This window comes from Trachypithecus francoisi, unplaced genomic scaffold (assembly GCF_009764315.1).
Source record: "Trachypithecus francoisi isolate TF-2019V2 unplaced genomic scaffold, Tfra_2.0 Lachesis_group3, whole genome shotgun sequence".
NCBI classification, from domain to species: domain Eukaryota; kingdom Metazoa; phylum Chordata; class Mammalia; order Primates; family Cercopithecidae; genus Trachypithecus; species Trachypithecus francoisi.
Genome location: NW_022681468.1, coordinates 121,823,265 through 121,835,386, shown reverse-complemented (window position 1 = coordinate 121,835,386; position 12,122 = coordinate 121,823,265). Strand labels below are relative to the sequence as shown.

At 44.8% G+C, this 12,122-nt stretch overlaps 1 protein-coding gene across 20 annotated transcripts in view; it reads left to right on the top strand.

Moving 5' to 3' along the window:
- Positions 1-476: 476 nt before the first annotated feature.
- MAP2K5 (mitogen-activated protein kinase kinase 5) overlaps positions 477-12,122 on the top strand; it is a 268,342-nt gene continuing 256,696 nt past the window's right edge. For 15 of the 20 annotated variants that reach the window (XM_033189635.1, XM_033189627.1, XM_033189632.1 and 12 more), the window contains exons 1-2: positions 477-1,335; positions 8,522-8,570. In XM_033189635.1, the coding sequence (XP_033045526.1) occupies positions 1,201-1,335; positions 8,522-8,570 (184 nt within the window). In that variant the 5' untranslated portion in view covers positions 477-1,200. Of the gene's footprint in view, positions 1,336-4,358; positions 4,777-7,462; positions 7,612-8,521; positions 8,571-11,807; positions 11,846-12,122 lie in introns of those variants that run through there. The other 5 variants (XM_033189633.1, XM_033189637.1, XM_033189634.1 and 2 more) reach the window with 5 other exon arrangements.

Sequence of the window (12,122 nt, the reverse complement as noted above, 5' to 3'; positions counted from 1 at the left end):
AAATACGTTTTGCTAATGTGGGAGAAAGATGATGATCCTCTGAACCTGTGACTTGTAAGGGGGTATTAAAAAAAGACAATTATTTGAGTTCTTGCCTTGCTCTTGCTGATTCCATGCACACAACCCCACGAACATTCAGATGCATGGCTTGACAAAGTGGGGATAACCGGGAGCTGCAGCCCAGTCTTTGAAGCTTTTGTAAAGACAAACGGTCTGCAATGTTAAGCCTTAAATTGCCTTTTGGCGGACTCCAGCCCTAGATCACTTTCACCCTTCGTTTGGTAGATGTTTTCACTTCGCTGTCATTAAGCAGGGTCGGGAAACGAAAGGGCCGTAACCCGGTCGCCGCGGGCGCGGGTGAGGGGGGTCTCCTGAGCGAGCAGGACCAGTCTCTCCCCGACTCGCCGCGCGCCGCGCGCCGGTTCCTCAGCTCCCAGCGCCGAGGGTGAGTCCTCCCTGGAGCCGCTGCCCTTTTCCAACATGGCGCCGCGGGAGGCGGGTCCCGCTCGTTGGCTCCCGGGGTTCCGGCGCCGTGCGTTTTGGTTCCGGAGTAACAGTGTCGCCGCCGCCTTCCTCCTCCTCCTCTTGCCGCTACCGCTGTCGCCGCCGCCGCTGCCGCTGCCGCTGCCGCCGCCGGTCCGCGCGGCCTCGGGTGGCCAGAGCTCAGCCTGCGCGCGCCGCGCCCTGTGTCTCCGGGTGGGGCAGAAGACTCGCCCCTTGACCCTCCCGTGGGGACTCTACGTGGTGTGGCGGCCCTGGGGCTCTTTCTTAATAGCCCCGGACTGAGTCCCCTCCACTCCTAGTCCACTGACGAGCGGTGGACACCTGCCGCTGTATCTCCTCCAAACCGAGTCCTTGCCCTGTGGCCTCCTCACACCAACACGGCGGCAGAGAGCTTCACCATAGCGTTCGCTCAACTCCAGAACCTTCCGACCTCAGCTAGTTCCTGCGGGCCTCTGCCCGCTTCCCGGTGCACCCTCCCCGGGAGACACCTCAGACCCCCGACAGCCTGGGCAGGCTTGGTGCCTGTAGGTGCGGGCCTGATCACCCCTCCCCTCTTCCCACCCCTTCATCCGCCAGTCCCTTGTTTTCACCCTCTGTCCTCTGCCCCTCACTCCCCTTGTCACCTCTTGGAGCCCCTTCCCAACCAGCGGCCAGTGGGTATCCCCTACCCAAGGATGTGAGCCTCTTTAACCTGTAATGCTGTGGCTAGCCCTTGGCCCTTTTCCTGCCATGGAGAACCAGGTGCTGGTAATTCGCATCAAGATCCCAAATAGTGGCGCGGTGGACTGGACAGTGCACTCTGGGCCGCAGTTACTCTTCAGGGATGTACTGGTGAGTGGTAATCTCAGTGTCCAGATCCCAGCAAGGGGGACTCAGGGACTTGAGTAGTCAGCACCTTGACCACTGGTGACCTGAGCTAGTGGCAATGGCTACTGCTGGCTTCCTGTGGAGGCAGTTTTATTGCTTCAGGCACAGCATTGATAAATTGCAACCACTGAAACCTGGCAAATGTCTAGGACCCTGGGGAGATAGATCAAGCTGACTGAACCCCTGCCCTCAGAGAGCTCATGGCCCGGGCTGGGACACACATATGGATACAACCACGCAAATGGAAACAGCTGAATCTAGAAGAGAGGTTTTTTTTCCCCAAGTGTTTCAGGGAATGTCCCTGGACAGATTCCAGCCCTGTTTTTTTACTGAGTTCTCTGAACTTGGTGACCAGCTGAGAAAGGGAAAAAGGACAACTTTAACTTACTGTGTTTGAGCACACTGTTTAATTTATTTATTTTGAGACAGGGCCTCAGTCTGTTGCTCAGGCTGCAGTGCTGTGGCACGATCTCGGCTCACTGCAGCCTCTGCCTCCTGGGCTCAAGTGATTCTCCTACTTCAGCCTCCCAAGTAGCTGGCACATGCCACCACACCTGGATAATTTTTGTATCTTGTAGAGATGAGGTATTGCCATGTTGCCCAGGCTGGTCTCGAACTCCTGCGATTTGCTTGCCTCGGCCTTGCCAAAGTACTGAGATTACAGGTGTGAGTTACTGTGTCCAGCCTGAGCAAACTTAAAGCATTATTGGATGTAAGACATTTTATTTAGAAAAACATGCTGCCCATGACAGTATGACACATCATCTGTTATTAAAATCATCTCTTATTAAAATCAGTCCAGTTTCAGAGATAGTAAAATTGAGGGAAAATGTGCATCTTAGAATTGGTGATATTTTACTTTCAGATTATTCAGAATATATTTCAAATAAAATGATGGAATTTTAGAGCAGGGTGTAACACTGTAGGTGGCCTGTTCAGCTCATGTTTCTTTTTTGCAGATAGTTACTGAGGAGCTGTGAGGTGAAATGGCTTTTCCAAAGAACTACAATTGTGTTTCTCTGACTTAGCAGGTTTCTTTCCCTACATGTTGCAGCCACTTCTGATCTTTCTGGTATTCATTTGAGATAGACAGAGTGCCTTGTGGCCCATTCTACATGCTGAATAACTGAAGCATGGAAGACAGAAGCGGACATTCCGAAAAGCACATTGCTAGCAGCAGATCTGTAGTGGAACTTACCTGCAAGTTAAGAGTGGGCAAAGTGGCAGGATCTTGGGAAGAGGAAGATTTGTGATGTGATTTTTCATTGTCTTGGGTAACTCAGTCAAAATTTGATTTCTATAACTTCATTTTGAGTTCTGGATGTTACTGACTGCCCAGGCCATGCACATTTTTGGGTGCCTTGGCCGGGAGCTTTCCATATTGTGCATCAAATGCCATCCTTCTCTTTGTATCCAGAGTTCTCCACACAGTCACGCACACACAGATTTCCCCTCATGATAAGGCCCAGGCTCCTTCACATGGTCCTCTAAGCACATCTGGATTGGCCCCTGTCTGCCTGGCACCTGTGTCATCTCTCATCACAGGCCCATAAACTTCTGTGCCTCACTTCTATAGGCTGATTCTCAGTTCTCCCAAGTGTCCAGACTGTCTACAGTCTGCCCTTCACCGGCCAATTCCCACCTGTCCTTCCAAGCCAAGTTGTGCTTTTTCTCTGTCATTCTTGGTTATGTGCCCCACCTCTCTGTTGCCACAGCTTTGTGTGGGTCCCCCAGCAAAGCACATGTTTGATCATGATACTTTGTCTCCTCCACTAGATGGTAAACTTCTGGAGGAGATAAGTATGTTGGTTTTTGTTTCTTCATAGGACTCCAGAATACTTGTTTAAGACGGGAACTTAAAAGAGGATGCTGGCCGGGCGCGGTGGCTCAAGCCTGTAATCCCAGCACTTTGGGAGGCCGAGACGGGCGGATCACGAGGTCAGGAGATCGAGACCATCCTGGCTAACACGGTGAAACCCCGTCTCTACTAAAAAATACAAAAAATTAGCCGGGCGAGGTGGCAGGCGCCTGTAGTCCCAGCTACTCGGGAGGCTGAGGCAGGAGAACGGCGTAAACCCGGGAGGCGGAGCTTGCAGTGAGCTGAGATCCGGCCACTGCACTCCAGCCTGGGCGGCAGAGCGAGACTCCGTCTCAAAAAAAAAAAAAAAAAAAAAGAGGATGCGTGCAATTATGGTTCTGTGGACAGAACACAAGGTTTAGAGTCAAGGAATTTGGGTTTCATTGCAAGCTGTCCTGCTAACTAGGCAAGTCAGTCTACCTGTCTGAGCCTGTAGTTTCCTTATTTGTAAAACAGGGAAACTTGTACCTTCCTCAAAGACTTGGCAAGATTATGTGAGATTGTGACTGTGATGAGAAAGACGGGCTTTCTCTTACTCATTTAAAACAATGGGAAGGTTGATTATTATGTGATTATATTATTTGATTATGTGATTATTTCAAGAACAGCCCAGTGTTTAAGACCACAAACTCTGGAGCCAGATTGTTTAAATTGCAAGTTGTACTACTGGGGCAAGTATCTTCTGTATCTCAGTTTCTTTATTTGTGGAAAAAAAAGTTGGGGAGGGGTGAAAGTAATACCTACCTCCTAGAGTTCTGAGGACTCCTTGAGTTGATACATGTAAAGCTCTCAGAAAAACTTAGCACATAGTAAGTGCTCCATTAATGTTGTTATTATTGATGGGATTGTTATTGTAAGGGATTGGACTTGGGTCTTCTGTTTCTTGAGCATCTCTAAGTTGTACCTGCGTTGAGGCTGACTGGCCTAACAGGAAACACTACATAAGTGGCTCCACCACTAGAGCTCAGCATGCCAGGTGTCTGCACACTTTTGGCCAGGTAAGCCCAAGTGGAGCATGTTTTGTCAGGAAGGCCTGATGAAGGACCTGTGGCAGTGGGTGTTCAGTGCTATCTCCTAATGCTCCATTTTAGCAAATGTTCAAGCCCAGATCCTGGCAGACTCCTGTGATCTGTTCTCCAGGTTCATTTCATCTCTTCATCAAGAAAAGGCAAGAACCAACAGACACATCAGCATCTCTGGCTTAGAACCTTAAACTTTAAAGCCACGTGGAACCTGGAAGAATCGCCTCATCTAATTCAGACTCATTTCAAATGAAGAGGCATGAACCCCACAGGGGGAAAATACCTTGCTAAAGCCACACAGCTAATTTTTGGCAGAACCTGACACGGATGCCAGAAGCAGGTTGTAGTCACCTAGTCAGCCATAACTGAGTGTCTCGGACCTGAAGTCAGCAGTTGAGGGCTCCAGTCACTGTGCATCAAATAGCTGGGAGACCCTGGGCAAGTCACTCCATCTCTCTGGGCCTTGTCTTTTGTCTGAATCACCAGGGACTGGCTTAAGTATGGAGGCCGACCTGACCCTCAAAGGTAGAGACATTTGGGTCTTCGGTTTTGCAGCTTTCTGTGTTTCTCTTTTTCCCTGGAGACTGAGTTCCTAGTTTTGGGAAAACTGTACAAGAGGTTCGGTTAGTGTGTGATGAGAGAGAATGCTCAACCCTCTCCCCTCTTCTTTTTGTATCCTGTGGTCTTCAAGCTCAGATTTCCCCTCATCTATAAGACTTCTGGGCCAGGAGTGGTGGCTTAGGCCTGTAATGCTAACACTTTGGGAGGCTGAGGTGGGTGGATTGCTTGAACCCAGGAGTTCGGGACAGCCTGGGCAACATGGCGAAACCCCATCTCTACAAAAAATGCAAAAATTAGTAGGGCATGGTGGCATACACCTGTAGTACCAGCTGTTAGGGAGGCTGAGATGGGAAAATCTCTTGAACCCAGAGGTTGAGGCTATAGTGAGCCGTGATTGCACCACTATATTCCAGCTTGGGTCACACAGTGAGACCCTATCTCAAAAAAGAAGAAAACACATACACACACACACACACACACAAAGATTTCTGTCTAAATTGAGTATGATTTTTCCATTCTCCTGAGTTACCAAATACTATTTGCTATTTATGTCTTTTGTTTGGTGCTTATACTCTAAGTGTTTTATATTACTAGTCTTTCAGGTTTGTCTTTATCTCCGTAACCAGTTTATAATCTTCCTAAAGTCAAGGATCAAGTTTTATTCTCCTGTAGCCTACAGCTTTGTGATCTTTATGCCCCTGGCATGTTGTAGATACTCAATTATGTTTTGGATCTGTCAGATATTTGTCTGATTTTTTGAAAGGAAGAAGAAAAGCATCAAAAAATGGTCATCATCAAGATATGTAAACTTCAGTTTTCTTTTTCTTTCTTTCTTTTTTTTTTTTTTGAGACGGAGTCTCATGCTGTTGCCCAGGCTGGAATGCAGTGGTGTGATCTCGGCTCACTGCAACCTCTGCCTCCCAGGTTCAGGTGATTCTCCTGCTTTAGCCTCCTGAGCAGCTGGGATTACAGGTACACACCACATGTCCAGCTGATTTTTTTGTATTTTTAGTAGAGACAGGGTTTCACCATGTTGGCCAGGCTGGTCTCGAACTCCTGACCTCAAGTGATCCACCCACTTTGGCCCCCCGAAGTGCTGGGATTATAGGCGTGAGCCACTGTGCCCATCCTGGTTTTCCTTTGAAACCTTCTTTAGGTTAGGTACATGTTATATTGTTGAGAGTAGAAGTCACTTTAGCTGGAAAATGTATATAAAATCATCAAATGTACCCTGCTTTAAAATGACTAGTAGATATTACTGATGTTTAAACTTCTTACCTCTTTGTCATTATGATAGCCCCACTTTATTTGCTTTAAAGAACAAAATGGGCCAGGCGCGGTGGCTCAAGCCTGTAATCCCAGCACTTTGGGAGGCCGAGACGGGCGGATCACGAGGTCAGGAGTTTGAGACCATCCTGGCTAACATGGTGAAACCCCGTCTCTACTGAAAAATACAAAAAAAAGCTAGCCGGGCGAGGTGGCGGGCGCCTGTAGTCCCAGCTACTCGGGAGGCTGAGGCAGGAGAATGGCGTAAACCCGGGAGGTGGAGCTTGCAGTGAGCTGAGATCCGGCCACTGCACTCCAGCCCCGGCGACAGAGCAAGACTCCGTCTCAAAAAAAAAAAAAAAAAAAAAACAAAGTGGTTGTGTTCACATGATTCTCTCACTCAAGTTTGGTTTGTTCTTTCTCCCTTTTCCTCTATCAGATGAGAAGCATGTGTAGCGCCTCGTTTATGTCGATGGGCTAAGGCATGCTATTGCCACTGAGCAGGTTTTCAGGTGGTTGTTAGAACTCTGCAGTTTGATAGGGTCGCTATTCCGAAGTGGGAAGGAGCTTAAATTACTTTGCTAACACTATAGAGGCAGAGTTCACATCTCAAGATCAGAGTTTCCTGGAAATAACCAGTGATAACTTAGAGAGTTGGGGATGGAGCAGTTGTTTTCCCCTCATTTTTTAAAACCTACACTGGCTAGAATGGGTGTTCAATAAATACTGCTGAAGGATGAAGTCAGTGAGTGAATCACCATCCTCCACTGATTGTTGGGTGATGGAATTTCAAAGTTTTATTATGAGGTAAGCTCTGTAATATTCCAGTCATAAGTCTTTTATTTATTTACCAGACACTAGTAGGGCGCTTGCCATGTGCTAGACACTCTTCTGAGCACTTTACAAATACTAACTCATTTGGTAGGTACAGCTAAGATCTGATATTACACATGAGGAAACTGAGGCACAGATTTCGTGGACTCAGTTGTGCGAGAGAGCTAGCGTCCAGCCGTAGCTGTTTGGCTGCAATTTCGTGTTTTCAGGCTTTCCACTGGATTGCCTGTGTGCTTTATTCTGTACTCCCTTTACCGTTTCCTGTCAATAAATACTTTCTAACTATGAGAGTGTAGAAAGAATTTTTTAACACTAAAATCTTTTATAGATACTTCCTCAAAAAGTTGATGTTTCATTTGTGAAGACTAGAGTCAGAAAAAAAATAATCTCCTTTGGCTGTAATGAGCAAGGGCTGCCTAAGATAGTTCTCTTTGATCAGTTTTATATTCACAGATTTATTTTTGAAAAAAAAAACACTATAGAGACAAGACATTATGCAAATTGCCACTGCAGCAAAAGCTTCTAAAGAATTGCCTTTAGAAGGAAGTTGCAGCCGCCACTCTGCTAAGTGCCCTGCTTGGAAAGGCTGTGAGCTCCCTGCTGAGAAATACTGCAAGCGGCTTTGTCAGCGGCTGCCTGGTGCCAGTTCTGGTACAGCCTGGGAGGGACATTGTGGCAGAGCTCCCGGAGAGAAATGAGGTTTGCAGGCCATTGGAGTTGGACTGGACGTGATGGAGGGTCACTTTCCCCAGAGTTTAGGTGTTCTGTGCTTATTCAATTAAGCTGTCTCAGTATACTAATTTTCATGTGTTTTCAACTTTAGAGATTTATTTAAACATTGATGTCAGATTATATACACTTTTTAGATTTTTGTAGGCTAGATTAACCTTATTTCGGTGTCATTAAGTATGTTTTCTGTTGCTTAAGAGTAAAGGTTGATAAGAACCGTTTGTGTTAAATGTAGCATAATGGGTTTATATCATCACGGAAACTTGTGTGTTGAACTACCATTATGAGTGCGAGGCACAGCGTTGCTTGTTGTATATCAGGAACTACATTTGTTGAATGTCTTCAATGCGCTAGGTCTAAGCTTATGTTTATTAGATTAATTTTTACACTATCTCTGTAAGTATTACTAGACCCATTTTGGAGGGTAATCAAATTGAGACTCAGAGAGGTTAGGTGATTTTTTTTTCCAAGTCATTCGTTTAATGATAAGTGCAGAGCAGAGATTCAGACCTACGTCAGTCTGACTCTCAAAACCCCTTTCTCTTTCAACTGTACTGTATTCCACAGCCTCCCATAGAAGAAACCAAGTTTTTGTAAATACACAACAGTGTATTTGTATTTACACTGTTGAATTGAGAATAAAATATTGTGTTATTAATAAAATGTGGAAAAGGTTTCTTAAAGATTTTTCTTCCTGGAATAGAGATTTAAACTCTGGGTTTATGTTGCTGGGCTAAGTGTGATTATGAGCTAATGTTTTTATTGTTTATGCTAACGTTTCAAAAATCTTTCCCAGGTTCTCATATTTCCTCTAGGATTTGCCACATGTTAGCAATAAAGAAGATGGCTAATTGTGTTTCTTTATTCTTTCTTTGTTTAGGATGTGATAGGTCAGGTTCTGCCTGAAGCAACAACTACAGCATTTGAATGTAAGTCTGGCTTATATACTTTCTTGACTATTCCTTTCTGCAGTCATTTTTTAAAGGGTTTATGGGTTGTATTACTTTAGAAACTGACAAAAACAGATTATTTATGACCATCATATGGTACATTTAAATATTTATAAATTAATACAAGTTTAATGATGATACTGAACTGAGTAATATTTTCTTATTTAATCATATCTTGGGTGAGCATATTTCTACAATATAGCTTTAATTACCAGCATGACCTTTATCTGCTCTTGCTCCTGATTGTAATAATATTGTGGGACAAAATGAAACGTGTAAACTACCTGTAGGCCAGTGATTATTGATTAAGAGATTTTAATCCATTGCTGCTTTAAAACATGGAAACAAAGTAGAGCTTTTACCATGAGCATTACATGGAATAATTCTGTTTTAGTGGGGCTTGGCAGGGATGCTAGATGGTGACAGGAACACTTCAGGTCTTTAGTGCTTCCTTTCTCCCCACAGTTGGCCTGGGGACAGGGCCAGGGTGACTTGGGGACTAGAAAACTGTTTTGACATGAACCAGGTCATTGCAGAGGACATCATGGAATGAGTCATGCTAAGATGAGATAGTCAGTAGCATAGGGGCTCAGATGCTGAGAGGGATGAAGTAAGGATTTAGAACTGTAGTTTTTTTTTTTTGTTTTTTTTTTAAGATGAGGGCTACTTTTTTTTTTGCCACAAAGTCTCGCTATGTTGCCCAGGCTGGAGGGCAGTGGTGCAATCTCAGCTCACTGCAACCTCTGCCACCTGAGTTCAAGCAGTTCTCATACCTCAGCCTCCTGAGTAGCTGAGATTACACGTATGTGCCACCATGCCCGATTAATTTTTGTATTTTTAGTAGAGACAGGGTTTTGCCATGTTGGCCAGGCTGGTCTTGAACACCTGACCTCAAGTGATCCACTCACTTCAGCCTCCCAAAGTGCTGGGATTACAAGTATGAGCCACCGCACCTGGCCAGAGGGCCACTTCTTAATGTCGAAAAATTTCAGTTTCTCTGCATGATAGGATACTTTTTTGTTTCTGTTTTTTATGAAGATGGTTACTTACAGAGAATACAATGGGTACTTCCTCTAAAAAGGATAATTTGGCATTTCTTATCAACATATAAAATGTGCAAAACCTTTGACTTAGCAGATCCACTTTTAGGAAGCTGTTCAACAGAAATAGCTACACATGTGTTGAATGCCCTTCAAACAAGGTGTTCATTGTGAGATGATGATGATTATTATTACTGTTTTTAGAGACAGGATCTTGCCTTGGTGCCACACCTGGAATGCTGTGGCACGATGGCTCACTGTAACCTCGAACTCCTGGCTTAAACAATCCTCCCACCTCAGCCTCCCAAGTAGCTGGGACTACAGGCATACACCACTATGCTTGGCCAATTTTTAAATTTTATGTGGAGATGGGGTCTTGCTATGTTGTCCGGGCTAGTCTTGAACTCCTTGCCTCAAGCGAGCCTCCTGCCTTGACCTCCCTAAGTGTTGGGATTATAGATGTAAGCCACTGTGCCTGGACCATTGTGGGATTATTTATTTTGGAGATAGGATCTTACTCTTTTGCCCAAGCTGGAGTGCAGTAGTGAGATCACAGCTTGCTGTAGCCTTGACCTCCTGGCTCAGGCTTGTGGGATTATTTTCAATAGCAAAAAATTAGAGGTAAACTAAAAGCCTAGTATAATGGATTAATAAATTACAATTTATCTATAATTCAACTAAACAGTAACTAAAAAGTAACTAAACATTAAACAGTAACTAAAAAGAATGAGTTAGGATTTTTTACATTGATATGGAAAGGTATCTGTGAAATATTGTTGAATAAACCAATAATGCATATAGTATTATCCCATTTTGTAAAAAATCCAACCCCGCTTCCCCAACTTTATGTGTGTATTGAAAGATAGGATCTGAAGAGTGCCTACTACAGTACTTTCCAGTGACTTACCCTGGAAAATGGACTTGGGGCCTGAGGCTTGGATTAGCAGGGTGGATGAATGAGCACACTTTTTACTTTATATATTTCTCTATTGTTTGAACATTTTTCAAAAATCATTACCTGTTTTTAAAAGCTATAATGAGTAGAACTCTTTTTTTTTTTTTTTTTTTTGAGACAGAGTCTTGCTCTGTCGCCCAGGCTGGAATGCAATGGCCGGATCTCAGCTCACTGCAAGCTCCGCCTCCCGGGTTTACGCCATTCTCCTGCCTCAGCCTCCGGGTAGCTGGGACTACAGGCGCCCGCCACCGCGCCCGGCTAGTTTTTTGTATTTTTTTAGTAGAGACGGGGTTTCACCGTGTTAGCCAGGATGGTCTCGATCTCCTGACCTCGTGATCCGCCCGTCTCGGCCTCCCAAAGTGCTGGGATTACAGGCTTGAGCCACCGCGCCCGGCCATGAGTAGAACTCTTAATGTAATTAGCATTTTGTTAGTCACATTGAACTCTGTGCTATTGAAAAATAGTACATCTGTCTGAAATACATACACTAGTGTTGCAAGCTTTATTCAGACTCTTTGCAGTAACTCCTTGTGGGTGCCACGGGTTTCATGGACAGTCTGATAGTTACCATTCGGAGTACTTAGTACTGATAGATGCTTTGCTAAGAGCATTCCACGGGTTATCTTACTTCTTTTAACCATCACAAGATCCCCACAAAGTACTTGTTATTTTTTTGAGACAGAGTATTGCTCTGTTGCCCAGGCTGGAGTGCAGTGACATGATCATAGCTCACTGCAGCCTGAAACTCCTGGGCTCAAGTGATCTTCCTGCCTCAGCCTCTCGAGTAGCTGGGACTACAGGCACCCACCTCCACGCCTGGCTAATTAAATTTTTTTTATGTAGAAATGGGGTCTTGCTGTGTTGCTTAGGCTGGTCTTGAACTCATGACCTCAGGTGATCCTCCCATCTTGGCCTTTCAAAGTACTGGGATTATAGGTGTGAGCCACTGTACCCACTAAGTACTTAAGAGGACTGTTATTAGCTCTGTTTTGGTTGAGGAAAGGAAATCTTCTTTAAGCAACTTGCTCAAAGTCTTGCAGCTGTTAAGTCGTAAAGTGGAATTTCTGGAGTAGTTTCCAAAGTGTATATTCTCAACCACTGTACTGGACTTGTTTTGAGAGTTGTCATAATTATTGAAGTCACATATTCTGGTTGTTCTTATGCATGGTAAAAAGAAGTTTACTTTGTACTTTGTACTTTGTGCTTTTCGGGTCCCCAAAGTGGCTTGATGTGCCTGTGCCTGCCTCATTGGCTTCCAGGTAGGGTTCATAATAATAATAATACTGATTATTTTAACTATCATTCATTGATAGCTTGCTCTGTGCCAGGCAGTGTACTAGATGATTTGCCTAAGTTGTCAGTAATCTTTATACTGACTCTGTGAAATAGGGAAATTATACCTCTGAGGAAACAAGCTCAAGAGGCCTGAAATGATTGCTGAATGTGATTGCTTGGAAGAGTGAAGCCCAGGTTCAAACACACATTTTTTTGACTATGAAACTTGCACTCTTTATCCCCAAGTGTGTCAAAAACCTG